The sequence below is a fragment of the Maniola jurtina genome, chromosome 14 (assembly GCF_905333055.1).
Source record: "Maniola jurtina chromosome 14, ilManJurt1.1, whole genome shotgun sequence".
Classification (NCBI taxonomy): domain Eukaryota; kingdom Metazoa; phylum Arthropoda; class Insecta; order Lepidoptera; family Nymphalidae; genus Maniola; species Maniola jurtina.
Window position 1 is genome coordinate 9877112 of NC_060042.1, and position 23788 is coordinate 9900899.

The window sequence follows — 23788 nt, forward strand, 5'->3', positions numbered from 1 at the left end:
CGTAAAATAGGCTACTTTTTTAACCGACTTTCAAAAAGGGAGTTGTGTTTTTCTACCTATGTACACCGAAATCTCCGAGATTTCTGAACCGATTTGCGTCATTTCTTTTTTAATCGATAGAGGAACTTTGCGACATTGTTTCATAAAAAATTTGGAGTCCAACTCCTCAATCCTGATGCTGCAGGGGATCTGACCAATCCACGCGGGCGAAGCTGCGGGCATCAGCTAGTTAATAAATATATTTAGATGAAAATGCGTGTGATGTCAAGCACCAAAATTCGGCTGCATCGGATTCATCGAAGAAAAACTAATCAGGTCAGCAGAGTTTACCGCAGACATCACCTCTTTATTTCAAACAATTCAACGGCGCGCCTTACATTTTCAGTGCCTGGTGTCTACTGAAAAATGGTTTCGCGTGATGATGATCTTATCATTCGCATTATCAGTGCCTACTGAAAAATGCCGGCGCATTAAAGATAGACCCATCGTCAGTCAAGGTCATCGTAAGCTTCACTTTTACACACGCACTGGCATTGCTCCCATTTTTTGCATTCCATTTCATTCCATCAGCCTGTATGCGTCCACTGCTGGACATAGGCCTTTCCAAGAGCGGGCCACCAAACACGGTCCTCCGCCTTCCTCATCCACCCGCTCCCCGCCACCTTCTTCAGGTCATCGGTCCAGCGGGCTTGGAGGTCGTCCCACACTGCGCTTACCGGTACGCGGTTTCCACTCCAGAACACGTCTGCCCCATCGGCCATCAGTTCTGCAGCAGACATGACCTGCCTATTGCCACTTCAGCTTGCTAATCCTTTGAGCTATTCGGCCCCATTTTTAGAACAGAAAATTCGTCTTTAGCAGTTATTACGGCCCTGTGTGATCTCCTTTAATAATAATGACCAACTTAATTGATGGAAGGCGATACGAAAACCAGTAGCTTAAATAATAATGTTCTGTGACGAAGTCTTACTTATTTTATTGACCATTATTATTTTAGTGTTTGTTATTTCAATTTGCGAGTAATTATTGTTAGTAACTCAAAACAACTGTCGTCGAGTTTCACGATATAATTTGCTTCGCTCGAATTTGGATGGCGCCTTTCAATTATATTAAAATATTCCCTTTAATATAGCGTTTTAATGCAAAGAAATTCTTGAGTCAGTGATGTTTGTTCTTAATTAGAAAATCCGATTTGCTTATTCTGTAAGAGGACGGATTATTAAAATACGCTAACAAAGAAATTGGTATTAATTTTACTTTCGTTTTGTTCCGTGCCTGTTTATTAAAAAATAAAGATGTTTAGAAGTTTCCTCATTACTATATATTAGGTACTTATTCTACATAAACACCACAACAGTTTTTTTTTTACTTCAAACCTAAAGCCTAAGTCTAGATGCCTAGCGAATAACTAATACCTAAGTAGTTTTTATTTTATTCAAAACCTTTTACTTCATTTCACTTTCTACCTATACCTACGTGCCTAATGAATCTAACGGTACCTTACTTAGATACTTACAAATAAAAAAATATAGCTTTTGGGTCAATGCATGGTTTATTGAAATAAATTCACGACAGTGATCCTATATCTATCTTTTTTTTTACCCATACTGTAATTACGAGTAGGTACTTACCTGCAACGATTCTGAAAAAGTTTTTCAGATAAACGTAAAGTTTTTAAGTTAAAACTTTTCGGGCTTTTACAATTTTAATCAGGTCTTATCTCTACCTTATTTTGATAGAGTTAAAAGTGTAATTATCGTAATTTATAGAAAAAGGGAAGCACTCAATTCTAATTTTTGTTATTCTCCATAATAAATTTACCTAGGCTTTTTACACTCGAAATGCATGCAAAATGGTAGGTACCTTAAATAAATAATCATATAAATTCAACATAAGTAATAAAAGGAAACAAAATAATTTTATGAATATGCAACGGAACATAAAAGTTGATAGCAAATATTCGGCAATTCATATTCGTTTTTATGAGGGGTCGCCATATCTTTGTGTTTCTTCAGTTTTATATGACCTTTATGAGATTACGTCAAGGAGACGCGTAACCCGCGAACCCCTTTGTTTTTTAACCCCCGACCCAAAAAGAGGGGTGTTATAAGTTTGACGTGTGTATCTGTGTATCTGTGTGTCTGTGTATCTGTGTATCTGTGTATCTGTGTATCTGTGTATCTGTCTGTGGCATCGTAGCGCCTAAACGAATGAACCGATTTTAATTTAGTTTTTTTTGTTTGAAAGGTGGCTTGATCGAGAGTGTTCTTAGCTATAATCCAAAAAAATTGGTTCAGCCGTTTAAGAGTTATCAGCTCTTTTCTAGTTTTCTTGTAGAAAAGAAGGTTACATAACCGTTAGGTTCATAATATTATGTCAATTGACAAATGTCAAGCTGTCAAGATGGACGTTGCCTAGATATACATAATTATTTATTTGAAAATGATTTGTCGGGGGTGTTGAAAATTTTTAATTTACACTTGTTATATTTCAGCCTGAAATAGGATTTGTTTTTTTTTTAAATTTCTTTTGGAAACCTGACAATGAAATTATTGATTTACGGCGATATTTATGTGGTTTTGATGATATGAAAATATTCCTCAGAGCCCTAAGTTATGAAGATATATGGAGATAAAAGAAAATATAATTAGGAGCCTGGGTGGGTGTCAAACTGTAATCTCCATCGCCGGAAAAAATGACCCGGACCGGGTCCTTTTTTTTGAGGAGGAAATCTTCTTAAGATACCCGCTCGGGTTATGTGGGATTCCTACCCATTAAAATCCCCTCGGCGGCCCTCCTCAGCACATATAGAGAAGCTCCAGGAAACGCCGGTGCCTCTCTCGCACGACGTCCATTGAGTTCCTCCTGAACGATGTACTTTCCTGCCCTTATGCACCTGAATGTAGGCACGGCAGCTTGTGCCGGCTAGGGTCACACTCTAGCCACTCGCGACCTCGAAGTCTTAGCGCCAGGGACTATTAGGCCCGGACGTGCCCTATTAACCGTATAGTTCAGAGAAAATACAATGCGAAAATAAATAAAACAACAGTACTCAATTTCTCATAGTTTATTAACAATCAACAGAAACACGCGTTACAGTAGCGTCAAATTATCCTACACAACATTTTTAACACAATCAATCAAGGTACATCTTTGGCAAGTAGGTAATCTATTCTCGAATGTTGCAATACATAAGCCTCAGTTCTACTGCCCAGCCCTAGCCCAGCCGAAACTACGCTTAACACATTAAAAACAAAAGTTTAAGTAAATATTACCAAAGTTATTTAAATTGTAGGTTTACAAGGATAAAGATTAACTAGGTATATAAATATGAACAGGTATTTTTATATGAAATAAAAGATCTGTAATAAATAATTCAAAAATGATAGGTACGCGATTCTTTCTGAGATCAGATTCGAGAAACTTCATTTTTTAACTTATACTTAAAGAGTGTATACGAAAATAGAAAAGATATTCTATATACATACAAAAAAAAAAAGTAAAAACCCCAGAAACACGAACAAAAATGATTGCATTAATGTTAAAACTAATAAAATTAAATCAATAGACGAGGATAATGAAGGTTTTTACATATAAATATCACTTGCAGTTATTACTGCTCATCTATATGATATGTGTCTTCTTGAGCTTCGAGCTATGGTAACAGATTCACAACGAAAAACGGATTGCGCCTTAAACTTAAATATTAAAACTAAATATAATTGCATTTTACTAATTATGTACACATTCGTTTGCACTTTCTATAGAAAATTATCAGTCCTAAATTGTCAATGCATTTTTAGCATTTACCCAAGGTAAAAATATTACAATATCTATTTTGAAAAAAAAAAAATTGTAATGTTAACTATTAACTTTATTAACGTGAATATTTCAGCGGAAGTTATTAAAACACTGATATATTTAAATGATTATTATTAGCTATAGTCTGCAAATAATTTTATCTTCAGCGATGTTAGTACTAATAAGATAATAATATCACTGAAATGATAGATAAAGAAGATGCGAGTTACTATAAAGACCTTGTTGAATAACTAAGGTGTTGTAAAAAAAGTCTTAAAACTTTATTTATAAGAGTTTCAATTTAAACTTTGGCTGAGAAAATGCTAAAGCTGCATGCAGCTTATTGGAAGTGATAATAGTTTTGTGACAAGCACCAAGAGTGAAATTTCTATTGACACAGATAGTGCGCGTGATTCGAATATAAGTCCACAATCCAGCTGTGACATAAAAGAAAACAAAGACAACGCACATAAGCTACAGATAATATGAATTTAGAAACATACACTTCTCACGGTGCTGAAACATGCCAAAGCTGATAACTATAGGTACGAGACTTTCAAAATATACACAGCACAAATTAAAACTAACTTATGAATAAAAACACACACTTAAAACCCAATTTATTGACGGTCAAACTGATTTGTACAAACATTTTTTTTTTCAATTTTTTGGCATACATCATGGCTCCCTTATAATTCAGTGGAATGGTTATAATTATGCTGAATACATTTCAAGATTTCATTTGGACAATCTTTGGCACAAAATCTTAATTCTAATAGTCTTTCTGAACCAAAGACTTGCAACCGTTGCATTGACATCTCTCTTATCTAAGGCAGGAATACAAGAGAGTTGGACTAGTAAGTCATTGTTAGGCATTGCACCTTCCCTTATAGCAGGACACCCTATAACACTGCATATCACATTGTTATCACGATCTTCATCGATCCTGAAAAGTTCCATCACGATTTGCTAACTTTTGCTATGGTCATACAAAGTCACTCACTTCGTTTTGCAATGGGTTGTCCGATTTTTCTATACATTTTCTTATGGCGTCTAACACTGTTACTATCCGTCTGTCTATTGCTGTGAGATGAGGCTCCCAGAGAATAGGCGCTACGGGATCATGTTTCAATGATTCATGAAGAACTTTTGAAAGTGGTACGCCATTGTGGAATCTAAGAAAGAGAAACAGTTGGTAAGTTTATTATAAATTAATTAAATAAAATGTTTTGCGGCATAAATTCAACATTTATTACCGGAGGGCTGGCAGTTACTTCGGTCAGCATATTAGTCTGGTCATTCAGTGAGGTAACTCAGCTAGAGTTCTGGGCATCTTACCTCATTACAGTGCCAGTGGTTTAAATGATATTTTTGATTTATAATTTTTATATAATACTAGCTGATACCCGCGACTTCGTTCGCGTGGATGTAGGTTTTTTAAAATTCCCGTGGGAACTCTTTGATTTTCCGGGATAAAAATGTGCTAATCCAGGGTACAATCTATCTCCATTCTAAATTTCAACCCATTAACCCATTAATCAAATCCAGTAGTTTTTGCGTGAAGGAGTAAGAAACACACACACACACACACACACACACAAACTTTCTCCTTTATAATATTATTAGTGAGATTAATTTATTTTAAAATTTACTTCCGTTAATTTAATAAGCAATACAGTTCAATTATACGTACTTTAATAATACGGCAAGTGTAGTATGCCTGACAACACAGCACTGCAGCAACGGCGCAAGGATGCTCAACTCATCGTGGAAGGCTTTCCCGAAAGCACGCCCTTGATCCAAATGTAGCGTGAATGTATCGTTCCCAAACATTCTGTAACAGAAATGTAGACACATTATTAAAGTGCCCAGTAATAATAATAATTAGAACACGTAGATACATTATTATTGAAGTGTTCAGTGATACAAATCGCTTTTAAACCGACTTCCAAATGGATTCTCAATTCATTGAGTTTTTTATCATTAACATAATATTTTGGATGATACTCGCTAATCTAAGAATCAAAATTGTTGTGTAATCAAAGTCGAGTCGTATGCGGAAGGATACATGAGACATGAGAACTTGTTGTATAATGAAAAGAGTTACGACCCCCAGTCAAGATGATTGGAACTACTCTCAGACTCCATGTAAAAGAAGAGGTGGAGAGAAAATGATTTGCATCAATATTTTGTACTAACTTGAACGTCTCGTAGTGATGTCTGTCCATGTTTCCAGTGAGGAAATCGAATATGGACATGTCCATCAGGTCCAGCAAGCGACGACCTGAGTCATATGGAGGAGTAGAACGTACCTGAAAAAAAAAACAGATTCTTAATTTTTTTGAACTTAAACTGTTGTGATCGTCATAATTGGTATTAAAAGAACATTTTAAGCGGTCTAGAATATAGAGTGATCAAAGGCTAGTGTGTGTGGAAAAAACCTAGTCTTTAAAAAAAACTTGTTTAAAATTGGACCTATATTTTCAAATAAGTAAATGAAAATTCAGTCTAAGCACACGTGGTGTGGTAGACCAGATTATAGTGCTTATAAGAACTTTAGGTACGTAGGTACTTACTTGTGGGCATAAATTAAAACTTACCGTGTCACAGTAATCAGATTGTAGCTCCCACTGAGCTTTTCTTCTTTTATGATAAGATCTTCTCCAAGGATGTCTCCAGACCTGGAACATATCAACTTTTTAAGAAAGAAAATCATTGTGTGAATAGCTTCTATCTAAGTAGAGTACCTAATTATTATTAAATACTAGAAATTGTTTACAGATAGTCAACAGTGCTATGACGGCAGATGACCAATGCGGCTCGTAGAAATTGTAATACTAATGGATTATATGAATACATTCACAAGGAACCTTTAGGAATAGTGACTTCGCATCGAAGCATTGGCAGACCCTCCTACTAGGTGGACAGATGAGTGGTGACGACATCAAAAGACCGTGGCGTGTGGAAGTCCCTACAAGAGACTTATGCCCAGCAGTGAACGTCTATCGGTTGCTAATGATGATGATGATGACTGAAACTCTAACAAAATCTACGGAGTATGCTCGTCGAGTATTTAATCTCACCTTTCGCTCAGCCAAATCAGCGGTCGGCAAAAAAGCAGCAAAGCTTCCTTCCAGCATATCAGGGTTGCCACAAATCGCGTGTCCCGTGTCGCAATAGTAGGAGCATTTGCCGTGGAAGCAAAAATTGTTCGCCGGCGACACGAAGAACGTCTTCAAGATGTCGCCCTCGGTAACATCATAGATCTCGGTAGTCATGTTCACGACTCGGCCCACGACCGGCATCGCTCGACGGAAGCCCAGTATCCTGATTTAAGAGCATTGTAATACTTTACATCCGGACCATTTAACCTTGTGTCACGTAGAACGTAGGATTTGTATGATTCATAGATTAATTCCTACGTACTCAGACACAGTGTGGGCAATAAAGTATTATGTTTAATGCAACGATCGCTACTTATATTTTATTGCAAGTGTGTTCAGTTAATTTGCAACGTCAGTGATAATATTACAGAGGAATAATATAAAAAAATAAAATGATTAAGTATTATACCTATATTATATACCTATCAAATAAGATAGGTATATAGGTACAATGTGCAATACCTAACAGCTAAATATTTACTATTTTTATTTTTATTTTATTTAACATTTATCATGGAACTAAGACGAATTTATGAAATATTCGTTTCACTAGAAGTCCGAGTTACTTTTGTTACCAAGAAAACCTAGGTATTTTGTAGTAGGTATTAATTAGTAGGTATACTTTGTTACTTAACTATATTATGGTTTCAAATTTAAATGAACCACCAGTACAAACAAAACGAAAAGGATACCTACTTCAAAAACAATTAGGTTCCATTTTAAGTAGTCCTTTATCAGTGTCTTAATTGCTTCTGTAAGTTAATAAGCTAGCTCATTAAATGCGTAATCATGGCTGATATGGGACAACCCTAATTAGTTTAAGATGGCTGTTTATAATTGGACCCGCGTTTGTCAGCTCAGTAGCCTGAGAGTCTTGAGAGCTTGATGGAATTTTTGAGGAGGTGCTTTGTAAAAACTGAAAGTTTGTAAGGTCTTTACCTGCGTATGATAAAATTAGACCTGCCAGACGCGCCTGTCGCGGCGGGTTTGCGAATTTTTTTAATTTTCGTGGCGTCCTATCCTCCTATACATGTAATATGATTATGGTGTCACGTATGGTTTTTAAGTGCGGAAACCAGCCCAGAGAGAAGAAGAAGAAGAAGATGGTGTCACGTAGATCAATGGTGTAAGGTTTATATTTAAAGTTATTTTCGGAAAAAAGCAAAAAGAAAAGGTACTCTAATTTAAAATTTAAATCATCAGTTTCATGCGACGATGTATGAATTAGTCTTGATTCAATGACAGTTGACGACGAACAGAAACACGCGTCTGTTACAGCTAAAATTTGCAGACGCGCCGCGTCGGATCGCGTAATTTTTTGCATAATTACAAAAGGTCTAAAGATTTCTAGAGGTCACTTTTTATTCTTGAGCACAAAGAGCTTTTTGTTTCTTTTTTAAATCTAACTCCACGCGGATAAGTCGCGGTAGTTGGCTGAAGCTTTAACCAAGTAAATAAAACCACCACCATAAAGGTTTAAATTCTTATCAACCCCCTCAAAAATGCCCACAGGCTCCTGGACTGTAGTGTGTTATTACATCGCGTCGTGTAGTAGAACATTACTTATTAATTATGTGCTAAACACCGTAACAATCGGTAACCTGATGTTTCGTAACTTTGTGATTTATTTGAAGCAATTCAGAGATTTCTCGAGCGTTAAGACTTGAATAACATGTTATGTGGATTTTTATTTACGCTTAATTTCTAGATATTTATGGTTTTACGAAGCGAGTTTAAAATTTTAATTGACTGTTAATATTTTTATGGAATCATCAGTTACATTTATAATTCAATATTAAGAAAAGTTAAGATTAAGTAATATTTAAAAAGTAAATATATAAATGCCTTTTTAAATGTTACATTTAGTTTTTAAAATAATAAAATTCTTTGGTAAGAACTTACCTGTCGAGATGAAACGCTGCAATTTCAGCATTATGCCGCTCGTAATCCGAAAAATAGAAGTGGTTCGGCAATGTTTGTACATCCCTCGCAAATCTGTCAACAAAACAGAAGATTTTATATTAAAAATTGTGTACTTTTTAACATACAAAGCTCTCAATGATAATTACAACTTACTCTCAACGTATTACAAATATCTGATCTGTTCAAAAAATATTGATTCCGAGGAAAGAAATACTCGTATCAACTGATTTTGGTGTGGGTGGAATCCAAAGATTTATTAATATGAATTAACAAATTGGTTCTTATTATTGGTAATATTTTTTACAATAGGAGTTGTTATAGATATTATTTATTCGTGCGAATAGATAAAAAGTCTGCAGACTTCTTAACTGGGTAGGTGGGTAAAGGAAGAACAGCTATCTTTTGGAAGATATATAGGTAATCCTCTCAGTATCTTATTTCTCTTGATAATCATGATAATAAGATCGATAAGTGATAGTAAAATGGATAACAGTGCGATCGTATATCTAAAGATTTAAAGTTATAAAAAATAATCGTTCAAAAGTGCACTGAACAAGTAAAAGATAATGAGATAGGGCACGTCGTTATGTGGCCGTATATAAGAAACTGTCGTATCAGACGTGATAATCTATGAAACGTGCTTAACGACTTCATCGCTGCTAATCTCGTGATATTGACACGATTAATATTAAAAATTCGATAAAGATCTTCCTTTACGCAGCAGTTTTCAATATCTGAAAAAATAGACTATGATCGATTTATTTGAGATAGGTGTACAGACAATAAATGAAAATCCAAAAGCACTTTACGGAAACAATATATTTTCTGAAGGTTTCTTATCTACTGCTTGTGAACTGCACAAACATTTTTTTAGATAAGACTTCTTTCGAATAAATCTATGATAATTAACTTTTTACTTACAAGACAGGGCAAGATAAAGTGACGGTATACCGATATGTGTAGAGAATCCATTGACATATAAAAAGATTTTGCATCAGTTTATATTAGAAATAAATATAAATGATATGGATATACCGAAAATCGTAGGCGTTATTCGAATATTATTCAAGTTAAAGTATTTATACACAGTAAAATACAGAACGGTATCAAATGTCCTTACCGAAAATACAAGATCTCACTGTCCTGTTGAATTTTGTAATACGGTAACTCTGGCTGTGGTGTCATTGGGGTAGAATTTGTAATGGAATCGAACCCCCTTATCATTCTTAATTAAGGATGAAGTTTAAAAATGTGTTTATTACTCGTGCTCAATTTTTTTCCTTCAAGAAATAGGTATCATACTTTTGTATTCTAACAGCAAACATTTCTTTATTTCGTAAAAAACATAGCCTATGTCACCTGGTCCTTTACAAAGAATCAATTTGACACCTCATTCATCAAAACCGTTCCAGTAGTTTAGGCACTACGGTGGAACACACAGAATTTAGATACAAACATACATACATACATAGACTGCTAAAATCATAACCCTTCTTTTTCGCTTTGCCGCAGTCGGGTAAAAATACTTATTAGGCTAGAAGAAGGTTAGAAAGTGACAAAACAGACAAGAAAAATGAGCATGATTTAGACGATTTTCCAACACAATAGCAAAAGTGTCGCCAAATAACGTAATAGTGTTCTGACTTTCAACGGTGCACTTTATCAACAGGTCGGAAGCGAAACGTTTAAAAGGGCACTTAAATCGTGAAGCTGGTTAGATAGCAGCGATTTACGTGAAATATAGCCACAGGTGTCATCCGATTTATAGAACTCCATTCGATCTTCCTTTTATATTATCACCTTTTGTGTTCAACGTCAAATAATTTGTAGATTTACTGTAAATCTGGATTTCAGGATTTGTAAGTTCTAGTCAACCGGGGACCCCGCCGTACAAACGAATGAAGCACAATTGGTATCATTCCATAACGCACATATACTCATCAACTGACAGTTACCTCTGCTTCATTTGACTTTTCGGAGCATACCATCCTGAGTATTTATTCATCCAAGGTTCTAGTGGGTTCTAGTATGTTTTAAGCTACACGCTCTGGCTTCGCACGGGTTAATACCTACCTACTTAAAACTTGAATTCTCAAATAAATATATAAGAAAAGCGAGCATACATGGAGATAAAAGATTATAGTCAGACATTAGCTCGCCTCACCAATATAATCATGACTTACTTATCAACTAAGATAATATTGCATGCACTGACACATTTTATACAATCTCGACTTCAATAAAGTGATCGTACGTCAATATCCTTCATTTGCATCCATTAGTGTGTGACATTTGTGATAAGACGAACCGTCTTTAAAATGTCTCCACACTATTCAATTTCATCTGTATACATCTAAATATTATACAAGTGTGAATTAAAAATTTATAACACCCCCGACAAGTGAAGGTTACAGTAACTAGAAAAGAACTGGTAACTTTCAAACGGCTGAGCCGATTTTCTTGGATTATAGCTAAGAACACTCTCGATCAAGCCACCTTTCAAACAAAAAAAAACTAAATTAAAATCGGTTCATTAGTTTAGGAGCTACGATGCCACAGACAGATACACAGATACAAACTTCAAACTTATAACACCCCTCTTTTTCGGTCTGGGGTTAAAAAGACTTTTGAAAATTCAATTTGAAGATGTTTGAAATTTGTAACGAAATCGTGGGCATTAGCAAATTAGTTATAATTAATTATTATTATTAAATATATTGTAAATAAGAATGTACTAATAGGCAGATAAAAAAAATGACTCCATGATAAGCAAATTAAATGAGTCTAAAAAAAGATTCGACATAACTTTTTTAGTGGTAAGGTCCGTGAAGACACTCGCTGGTTGATTTTATTTACTGTTGGACTGCTTCTTGAAATCTAAAAAAAAGATTTCAAGGCTCCGCTCAGTAGACCCATACTTTTTTCTTTCTCAAACAATAAAAACCGCGTTCAAATGAGTTGTCAACCAAGAAGATTAATTGGAAACGAGCTTGCAACACAATGGTATGAAGAAAGAAACCCCAAGTACAGCCCTAAGTAATCACACACCCCGATAAACTCTTGACCTATAAACCTATCACGGGCAAGGGTTAGTATCGACTGCAATTTATCGTCCCTTAGCGGATAGTGAGGATGTCACTGCAATCACCCCTGAGCATATTATTTTTTCTTATAAATCTTTGAAAGTAGCAGTTCGTAGCGGCAAGTAAATTGGATGCTTTATTTTTGACCAACCCATAAATCTATACATATAATAAAATTGTAGAAAAGTGGTGTCTGTACAATGGAAATATATAAAAAAAAAAGTAGCAGGGGTTGTTATTATATCGATGCCGAACCCGAAATTGTAATTAATTTTTTTTTGTCTGTTTGTCTGTGTGTTTGTGCACGCTAATATCAGAAACGGCTTATTCGATTTAGATACGGTTTTCACTAATATATTGTAGTAAGCTTCACTTAACATTTAGTGTTTATTTCATGTCAATCGGTTCATAAGTAAAAAAGTTATGTCAATTTAAAGAATCACGGCGAACATTTTTAACGTACAGAGTACGTACTACACGCCTCGCGCCTGAGCGTCCGTGGCTATATAAAGCGCGCTGAGAGCTATTCCACGCGAACGAAGTCGCGGGCACAGCTAGTACCAATCTATGATTCAATCTAGAATCACTCATCAGATGGACAGGCGATATCAAACGAATTGCAGAGAACCACTGGGGTTCTTTCAAAATCTGAAGTTATTTATCCAAGGGGTATATCTATACAATTTTTGAATGTCTATTGCTGAATTTAACTATTGAATCGACGTAATGGTGAAAATTAACTACGTGAACATAAAACTAAAGTTTGATGGTTTCAATATCGAAGCTTTGTGTAGTCGGTTAATTAGAAGTGGGATTAGTCACAAGTACCTACTAATGTAGAGATTGATCAGTTATCCTTAAAACATTTTAGCGTTGAAAGGTCCTGACATCTGATCCCTACCATTTGGGAAGGTCACGTAATCTTCAGAGTATTCTTAAATATCGTCCTTTCAATCAACATCAAACCGAAAATTAAATGTAAAAGCCAGAGGACGTTTTTATTGGTATTTTAACAAGCTTTTACATAATTTTCTTACCTGTCAGTTTGTCTCTAGGTAATAAATATCCTAGATCATTAAGTTATTATGACTGCACGAATACGTACACTACAACATTCGAATCCTTACAATGTTTTGTTGTGTAGCTATGTACTCTTTTTACATAGTAGGAACTACTACCTACTACTGGCTGACCCGTCCCGGTTTCACCAGAGTGAAAATTTTGAAAATCAGTGAGGGGAATTTCCAAAAATCCTGTTTTTTTTTCATTTTTAGGGTTCCGTACCTTAAAAGGAAAAAAGGAACCCTTATAGAATTACTTCGTTGTCTGTCTGTCTATCTTTCCGTCTGTCCGTCTGTCCCTCTGTCGTGTTTGTCAGGGAAACCTATAGGGTCTACTTCTCGTTGACCTAGAATAATGAAATTTGGCAGGTAGGTAGGTCTTATACGAGTACACAAGTAAAGGAAAAATCCGAAAACCTTGAATTTGTGATTACATCACAAAAAAATTTAAATGTGTTCATTATTATTTTAAATTTTAAAATTAAGGTAACTAGGTATACCTGAGTACGGAACACTCGGTGCGCGAGTCTGACTCGCACTTGGCCGCTTTTTTCATTTTGAAAAGCCCAAATTCCAATTTCGTGGATAGTCAACTATAACTTGAAAACTTACGGACTTTTATACAAACTGTTTTGCCCTATTTAACCACCTTAGGGATGGAATCGAGCAAACAACACAATATTATTATTTTCGTTTTAATGTGATAATTTTACGCATTTTAATTCGATGTCGGCAAACTCGCGGATCACAGCCGATTGCTATTAAACCGTGATGAATATTCATTAAGATTCAAGACCTTGACTGATCAATAAGGTACAAGTATAACGGTCATATCGAGTTCAAGCTCATTTATTTTGCTGCGGCGATTCCAACAACGTTGCCTTCATTATAAATACATTTTGAGTATTGCAAAGATTCGTTTTTGGGGTTCCCTTATCAACATAAAAATTGCTCTTGTCGTTCCATATTCTGTAACCGTATATCACGGTTTTTTTTTTAGGTTCTTAACTATTAGTAATCAAACGAGCAAACTGGTCACCTGATGGTAAAGGGAGTGTATCCGTAACGCGTTCTATACAAACGATATTTGATTACTACCTACTTGAATACTAACCAATAAAAAATCAATGGAATTCTGCATTTTATAGACACACTGTAGAAACTATGTAGAACTACATATATATTATAACTTGAGAAGTGGAAGAATAGAAATATCAAGACAAATAAGTGGATGAAATACAGAAAAAAAATCAATGACTACTAAGTAGGTAGGTACAATATTTAGAAAATTATAAAATATGAATAAATAAAATGTTTATTTGCACCTGATTTATTATTTCTATTTTTCTGTTTCAATGCGATTAAAGTTTCCCTAGTAAGTACCCAAGTTACTTCACACTTGTAGTTCCAGTTCCAACAATATTACGACAACAATGCTTCAGTGGGGAACTTTGAAAAACTCCTCACTCACGACAATGACTCTCTAAGTTCAGTGCAGGGTGGCAAGCCTCTAAGTCTAAGCCGATCATGCGAAAGAACCTTCTCGAAGTTCGGTGAATAGAACCAACACATACTCGGAACAAGGTGACAGAAGTTCCACAAGTCGTTCAGAAAGGAGCACTCGAAACTTGTGTACTTGTATAAACTTGTGGCACAATGTCCTGGGCTTGCCGCACAAGTTATATAATAGAAACAAATAGGTTAACGTTAACCTGCATGGAACAGTGCGTTCAAATTTTTTATCATCCATGTCAGTTTAAAATTAAAAAAAAAAAACAATAATTACTCATGCGTAAACCTTTTTTTAAGTATTAAGTTTTTTTGGAAATATTACAATAGGTATAATTTACTTATTTACGCACTTAAATGATGCTTGCGACTACGTCCGCGTGAAATAAGCTTTTTTTAATTCCGTAGAAATTCTTTGATTTTGAGGGATAAAAAGTAGCTATGTCCGTTCCCGGTATGCAAGCTACGAGAATCTGTACCAGAAGTCAAAATCGGTTAAGCGGAATCAAACTTTCTCAGTTATAACACTAAGTATTGACTAAAACTAGATTAGGTATGAATTCAATGATTTTTGTAGTTCACTTACCTCATTGGTTTAAACAAGGCTTGAACACCGTTGGGGTAGTCGATAATAAGCTTTAGTTGAGTACCTCCTTCTTTCTGTTCTGTTTAAAAAAAAACAAATACTTATAATATTTGCATTTAACTGTAAAAGCAATACCTGTAATAATTGACTGTCGCAAGTCGCAAACACAATAAATGAAATCATAATTGATTTTTTTCACAGATAATATGATTAGGTACGTGTTTTTTACTACGTATTAGTGTACTGCCTTCGAGTAGGTACTTTTATGTCTACCCTAAGCAATCAATAAAATTGTAATTTTCCATTGTATTATAGTAGAGAAATTGCAAAATTTTCCACACCTTGAAAACATTATGAATAAGTCTCCGGTATGCAAGTTTCCTCACGATGTTTTACTTTATATTTAATAACTTAAAACGCAATAAATTATCACGGGTTCAGTTAAATTACGGCTTACACCAAAGGAAAATTCAAGTAGGTCTATAAAAACCATGCAATCGATAAATAACAATTAATTATAAAGTCCGACCTTCACAACAAATGAATTTACAAATAAGGCTATACTCGAAAGTTGTCTAAGAATACTCAATAGGCCTGTTTTATTAAAGCACAATTAGCCGCCCGGTCAGCTAAAAATAGGGCTGACTATGATAGAGGTTTTAACAATGAAATCCATTTAAGTGGTTTAAATATTAAATTCCAATTGAAAGTAAAGGGTGAGATTGGTGTGCCACTATTGTCCGGGTTCACCCTACTGATTGCAGACCCAACTTCATTTAATATACATTCGTTGCCTGCTTGAGCTTTTGTATACACTATACACGCAGGTGGACGGTGTATTGTGCTTGATGAAATCTGAAATACGCCTTTTGTGAGGGAAATTACGTGTGTATGAATTTCGAAAGTATAGTTGGATATCGCGTATCAAAGGTGTTAAAATATTTGAAGAGATTGGAAAATGTATAAAAGCTTACACTTTACTATAGCTTTATACAGCATCACACTAGTCAAATACTGTTGAATAGGTCAGTTCTACAAAACAGATTTTTAATCCCCGACCCAAAAAGAGCGGTGTTATAAGTTTGACGTGTATATCTGTGTATCTGTCTGTGGTATCATAGCTCCTAAACGAATGAACCGATTTTAATTTAGTTTTTCTTGTTTGAAAGGTGGCTTGATCGAGAGTGTTCTTAGCTATAATTCAAGAAAATCGGTTCAGCCGTTTGAAAGTTATCAGCTCTTTTCTAGTTACTGTAACCTTCACTTGTCGTGGGTGTTATACATTTTTAATTTACACTTGTACAGTATCAAGTGCAATTTGCCAGTCCGTCTCAAGCTGAGGTCTATCAAGCCTACCTTGGCTTTGCTCAGACTTAAGTTTCAGATTAAACGAGACAGATTTATGCCAGCAATATAGTGCTGTCTCGTTTTAACCATGGCTTAAGTTTGAGCAAAGTCAAAGAGCGCTCTTATAGATCACAATTTCAGTCTGTTCAGTAAATATTTATTGTGTAGGTACAAAATTACAAGTACAATAAAATAAATCTGACAAACTTAATTTTTCTAGTTTTCTTAAGTACACAGGAGAGATACAGATATTTAAATGCGTCGAACGCGAACAATTTAATTTTTTAGTTATACGTAAGGAAATTGCAGCAAATTTTTATTTTATACAATAAGTGAAAAAAATATAAAAGAAAAGAAAAAAAAGGATTGTTTCATTCCCTAAATAATTAAGACGAAGTGGGTGGACTTTGGTATTCAGGATCAGTGCCGTTTATAGATTAGTAAAGATATAATTTTAACATAGACAGGCTAACTCGTTTTACTTGGTGATTGCTACTCAGACATTTTGCATAGATATTTATAACTTATCAAATTGTAATACCTAATATTTGATTAGCTATTATGAAGAGAATAAAAGAACAAGTGTAAATTAAAAATTTATAACACTCCGACAAGTGAAGGTTAGAGTAACTAGAAAAGAGCTGATAACTTTCAAACGGCTGAACCGATTTTCTTGGATTATAGCGAAGAACACTCGATCAAGCCACCTTTCAAACAAAAAAACTAAATTAAAATCGGTTCATTAGTTTAGGAGCTACGATGCCACAGACAGATACACAGATATACACGTCAAACTTATAACACTCCTCTATTTTGGGTCGGGGGTTAAAAATAATGATTATCTTGATATTTATAAATATACAATGGCGTGTTTTCAAATCTTTAAACCTTGGATGAATGATTACCTCAACAAATAAAACAAATTCTATTCTATTCTATTCTACTATTGTTAATTTTCCATACATACCCGCATGTAATATAGGTGCAGTGGCCATGTCATGTAGTATAGCTTCGACTAGAGGTTCTTCATCTTCATACAGCTCATGTTGAGCTATTTTCAGCTGGAATTTTTCTAGATTCGATGCATTTACACTGGAAGAAAAGAACAATTTATAATAACTCAGTTCTAATAACTAACTTCTCCAACGGGTTGGCAAGATTTATAGTAAAATTTTGTAAAGGAGCTTTCGGTAAAAGTGCCGCCTATTTTGCAAGCAATCTAAACAAATAATTGAAGATCTTTTTCACATTTGAAAATGGTGATTTTTTTTTTAATTTAAAGCTAACTTATAGAATAAGAATTTTAACGGTATCCCATACATCTAAATCTGTTCAGGCGTTTAAAAGTTATGGTGGAATAAAGAAACTCACAACATGAAATCTGAAAATATTACCCTCATTTTTTGGGCAGTCGTGTAAAAATGAAGCGAAGAGTTCAACGGGGCAGCGGATTCGGAATATCTATAAGCCACTTTAAATTTCCCGCACATATTCTTAAACCTGATCGTTAATGTCGAGATTTACATGGAAGATTTTCCGGCGGCGTGTTGGTTTTGGCTGCGTGGAACACATAAGTGGACGTGATGTGGTTACCGGAGACTGGTGAGACTCCAGGCGACGCGACGCAGGACAGAACTGAATACTAAGGAGTCTCTACGTGTAGCGTCTCGATTTGTGGCATGCCCCGATAACCTGCATTTAGAAATCAAGCCGTCTGCTATAAAATTTATTGACTCTCTTTCGGTGCGAATTGTGTTCGTGTCGAATGTTCAAAACGCTCGATTCGATTTAGTACAAACGAGCGTTTAGAATTCTGAATTGCTAACTTGATAGATTGTACAGCGACGTTTGCTCGATCCGGGAATAGTTTACATTTTTTGGGCGCGATTTAGTGCTGGAATCTCGTATTGCGATGGGGATTAAGGACTGCCTATATCGCGAGGCACACAAATTTTTCCTGAATACGAATGCACGTGAATTTGTTGTGTTTCGATGTTTAGAACTAAATTGGTCCTAAATTACCGAAATTTGCTATCAAAGCAATAAAAGCTATCCTATGCCAAAGACATCAACATTTAAACTTCAGTTTTTAATGAAAGGACCACGACTGAACCCAATAAGTGCAAGCTGATAAAATAGTAGTAAAAAATAAAAGTTAGGTACTATTGCTGTATACCACAACTGGGAAACTTAGATTTATCTTTTTAATCTCTTTGCAACTTAGAGCGCACTATCAAAGGAATTTGGGCAATTAGGATTTTAAAATCTAAATCCAAGTGGATTTGACTAAAATAGTTTATCTAATAATGTAAATGACGTAACAAACTCTGATAAGAGTTAAGACGGACAGAAACTAATTATAAAACCGGTTTGATTCAGTAATAACAAACCCAATTTTTATCCTTAAGTTATGAAACATATTATAAAATCGCTATTTTTTAGCTCCATCATTATCATCACCATCATCTGCAGTGGCTCACTAGTCAGCACGGGTCTCTTCTCAAAATAGAACGATTAGACTATACTTACTTTACCAAGCCTGGCTAAGTGCGGTTTAACAAGGATAAAGAGTAGGTAATCCTACAAGATTGTATCCAATCATTCATCAAAATCTTTGCCTAATTTGCAGTAAAGGATAGGACCTCTGAAAATGCTCCCTGCATTCTATTTCAAATCTCCTTAGAAGAGGCAAGATAATATCGATAAAATTTATTCATGTATCAAAAGCAACCCTTTTTGTATCATACATGAATTTAGCTATTACATCCCGTCATATCTTGAACAAAGTTTGAGGAAGGCTTCATACATTCATTCCATTTAGTTTTATTGTCAAAGGCCCGCGCCTATCTCGACACGGCCCGTAACAGGATTTTAAATAAGATGCCTAGCAAAGCTGGTGAAATTCGCTTTACAAGATAAAAAAGGTCGCCCTGTCCGCTACGTTATAGAATCAGTTCATCGTAAGCGATATTATGATCCTTTTTACAGAAATATCGAAAATTTATCCCTGTATATTCTTTGATCCGCAACGTGTTTTTAGTATTGGCAAAACCCAAAGCAGAGGTAATGTGGAATTCCCTAACGATTATTTATCCTTAATAAGATATGTAGATAATAGATATACATATAACTGATTATAATTAATAAGGCTTAAATATTTGATCGTAGCATTTTAAGCTGACCATAATAATAAAATGATGACTAGAGTCTAAGCCCCCCTAAGTCCCCGTTATGTTATCGTAGCTAAGGCACGAGATGGCAAACTTATAAACTTTAGGAAAATTATGACAAGGTGCAAAAAAATTAAAAATGCATTAACAGAATACGAAAATACAATTGTTATATTATTCTCATATACGCTAAATTATTGCCAAAAATATCATTACTAGAGACCAGAGATCAAGTGCCGACGATATTTAAATAATCCAAAATACCAAAACACTCAGGCTGCGCCATTTTATCCCATAGGTATATCTATTATTATAATATTATTATTATTATAATTGACCATGTTATCCCATAGGCCATATTATTATAATAATAGATATATCATATACCTATGGGATAAAATGGTCAATTTGACAAGAGACAAGAACAGAGTTTACAGTTCATAAACCCCATGGACGTCAATGATATCCAATCCTTGATTCAGATCTAAATGAGCACCAATGGAATGAAATCCTCATTTCGTAATTTTTTTTTTTTCACGTTACAAATTAGTAGGTATTCGAGGTACCGTAGTTACGTTATTGTGATGGAGTTTTATGAGACTTTCACTGAAAAGAATAATAGCGAACAAGCATGTAATGTTTTTTCATTCCATTTTCCGTGGTCCTATGAGATTTGGTCTAATATTTACTTGGGTGAAATTACGTCAACCACTGAGCGACCAACCTGTTTGGTTTTGATGCATACTTCAGCGCTCGGCGACGGTTATTCGTGGATGAAAAGCTCCAGCTTTTAGGAAGTACGAACATAATCTCATATTCTTACAATAATGAATATGGTAGGATATTCTATTTTTAGTTTCGCATACTCGCTAGGTATCATTTTTAAATTTTACTTATTATATCATCGAATAAAAATAAAAATTTAAATGAAATAAAATTCAGAATTGATTTTAAAAGATTATAAAATGCTTCAGAGCTCGATTGAGTTTATTATAATTGTAACAAAACCTAACCATTCTTTTTTAATACTTTACATTCGTTCTATATAAAAAAATAAAAAATTTTGAATGCAATATATCGTGAGGAGGTAATTATCCTCATCATATCGAAACATTTATAATCAAATCAACACTTTCGGACTACATTTTTCGTATATCTCAAAATGTAATGATTGCCAAAGGCTTATTACACATTTCAAGAGCTTGAAAGTTTTATCGAACAGGACAGTCCTCTCCCAAACTGCAATATTCATTTTATCAAAAAGTTTAATTACAGCAATAACGAAGTAACTAACAGTTTAATTCGGCGACTTGCCGCGCTCCATAAATTCTACTTGTGGATGTCAGCTGTCGACAACTTTCCGAAATTTTCCTTGTAATGTCCTTTTGGAGTCGTTTTACGCGGAACAATTTTAATTAATATTTCTTAGCGGTTCTAATATCAGCTTCTGTGTATTTTGGATTTTGGAATATTCCACTCAGTGGCCACCTAGTGGAACAAGATGATAAAACTTTCTGTTGAAATTGAATTTATTGAGTACCTATGCACCTACCTATTTATAATAATAATAATCTGTAGTGATATAAAATCAAGTGATATTCAATTGGTTAATACGCACCTGACTCCAAAAAGTTAGAGATTCGATCCCGGCCTCTCCAAATGGGAGGTTGAAGTCTTTAACCACTAGGCTATCACAGTTTAAGGGCTTGCTTTAATGCAAATGAAGCAAGCCGGAGTCTCCATAGTGTTTTCAAAGGTGTGTGAAATATTCCAATCTGCATTTCCGCTAGCTTCGTGGACTATGGGACTTTGGCTAAACTCTTTTCATTCTAAGATAAGTTACGTGCTCAATAGTGTTTTCAGGCACACGAGTTATAATATACGAACGAAATACTCTTTCCACGGAGAGAATTTAATATAAGGAAAGAAGAAGAAGAAAAAACGTTTATTATTGAAAGCTGTGCCACACAATACCAGTTTGACCTACGGGTTAGGTTATCCCGGCGCCTCTAACACTTGAGCATTAAAGTCAAAAGACCTCAAGCAGGAGAAGCTCTCTCTCTCTCTCTCTCTCTCTCTCTCTCTCTCTCTCCCTCTCCCTCTCTCTCCCTCTCTCTCTCTCTCTCTCTCTCTCTCTCTCTCTCTCTCTCGTAATCTTATACTAATGACAAAGATTAAAAGTTAACCATTTCGAGTGATCAACCAATCACAAACGATTAGCGCCCTTATTTTTGTTTTGTCATTTGTTATTATTATACTTTTGTCATTACGTAACAGAGAGAGCCAAAATTCAAAAAAAACTCAAAATATTTTAATTCAATTAAATTTTTACAAGTACTTTTTAAACGTCAATTAGTGCATCTACCACTGGTTCGGAATGCCTTTCCTACTGAGAAGAACCAGCAAGAAATCCGCAGTTGCTCTTTTCAAAGATTTGATATACAATATTAACTTTTCTCCGTGGATAGATATAGTATTTTAATTTTTACATAAGAAAATATGTTTTAATAAGTAATTAATTTTCAAAAATATCAGCTTCGATTTCATAACGCCCACAATCTTTACTACTAAGTCCTATGTCAATAAAACTCAAGTCGGCCCAAATTGTGCTAAGGTAATAAGAGCAAGGCAAACAACAGGCATGATAAATAACAAACTACTTAATAATTGCTAAACGCAAGAAGTATCTGCTCTTGAGATACTTGAGGCTTCAGCAGGTTTAAGCCAATTAGTGAAGGTACCTACTGAAAAATCCCTTTCAAATATTCGCTTTAGCATTTTCAATTAAAATTCATATTATTATTTGGTGTGATCAGTTTTATTGTTTAATAATATTTAAAGTAAGCATTTTAAAACGTTTTTAATATCCAGTGTTGTATAGAAACAGGCGTTAGGCACTTTGCGGAAGTCCATGATATATATATAATGAATCAAAAGCTTAATTTGCTATAATCCGCTGAAAATGGCAAGTCTGTATACTTAGCAGTGGGAGTGCGCGTGGTGCATGTCGCATGCTGCATGTTGTACCATACAGATTTGCCTTTTTCAGCGGAATATAGCAAATTAGGCCAGGTATAGGTAGTTTACTACTAATAGGCATAATATTGTATATCAAATCTTTGAGAAGAGCAACCGCCGAGTTTCTTGCTGGTTCTTCTCGGTAGGAAAGACATTACGAACCAGTGGCAGATGCATTTGATGATTCAAAAATACTTGTAAAAGTTTAATTGAATAAAAAATATTTAAATTTGATTTTTGAAACGTGACACTTTGGAAGTTTTTGTCTCATACAATACTTGTTTGTATTGATGCCAGCTATTCATTAATACAGGTTTTATGCATGGCCGCTATTTTAGAAATAAGAAAAATGGCGGAAAACTAGATAGGCCAGGCTCCATACTAAAATATTCGAACCCCTTTAATTTGAAACACTTACTGGGTTTGGTTTTGGGGCAGCTGACATGTAAAAGTTGATGCTATCAAAAGACTTAAGCTTACTAGTCGCAATAGTTACCTTGGTTCCAAATCCTCCATTTCTCCTATTGTAGGGTTTTCCGGTCGCAAGACATTTAAATCTCGATGCGGAGGCACTACAACAGGATTTTCATCGGCTTTTCCTTGCAACTGAAGTACCAGTATCCTTTGTAAGTCCTCGAAACGATCTGTAGGTGTTGACGGTGTTCTGGGTTCGGCGTCACCACCGCTGGTTTCACTCGGTGCCGACTGCTCGTATTCCTTTGAGCTATTGCTGCCATTGCTGAGAACAAAATGAATTTTAAATGCTGCGGGAATCCCACGAAAGAAATCAGCTTATTATGGGGAATTCCGTTAAATGACATTTTTAACCCCCGACCCAAAAAGAGGGGTGTTATAAGTTTGACGTGTGTATCTGTGTATCTGTCTGTGGCATCGTAGCGCCTAAACGAATGAACCGATTTTAATTCAGTTTTTTTTGTTTGAAAGGTGGCTTGATCGAGAGTGTTCTTAGCTATCATCCAAGAAAATCGGTTCAGCCGTTTGAAAGTTATCAGCTTTTTTCTAGTTACTGTAACCTTCACTTGTCGGGGGTGTTATAAATTTTTAATTTACACTTGTTATAATCTAAACTTCGATTTTATAACTCCCACTACACATTCCTTGCCCC

The 23788-nt window shown here is 35.0% G+C and overlaps 1 protein-coding gene across 2 annotated transcripts in view; it reads right to left on the reverse strand.

Annotated features, from left to right (window-relative positions):
• Positions 1-3051: 3051 nt before the first annotated feature.
• The window catches only part of LOC123872212 (extracellular serine/threonine protein CG31145), an 88347-nt gene continuing 67610 nt past the window's right edge, over positions 3052-23788 (reverse strand). For both annotated transcript variants that reach the window (XM_045916396.1, XM_045916395.1), the window contains exons 4-12: positions 23159-23401; positions 17442-17566; positions 15128-15206; positions 8868-8960; positions 6885-7128; positions 6402-6482; positions 6001-6113; positions 5495-5635; positions 3052-4976 (exon numbers count right to left, since the gene is read on the reverse strand). In XM_045916396.1, coding sequence (XP_045772352.1) covers positions 4787-4976; positions 5495-5635; positions 6001-6113; positions 6402-6482; positions 6885-7128; positions 8868-8960; positions 15128-15206; positions 17442-17566; positions 23159-23401 — 1309 coding nt within the window. In that variant the 3' untranslated portion in view covers positions 3052-4786. The remainder of the gene's footprint in view (positions 4977-5494; positions 5636-6000; positions 6114-6401; positions 6483-6884; positions 7129-8867; positions 8961-15127; positions 15207-17441; positions 17567-23158; positions 23402-23788) is intronic.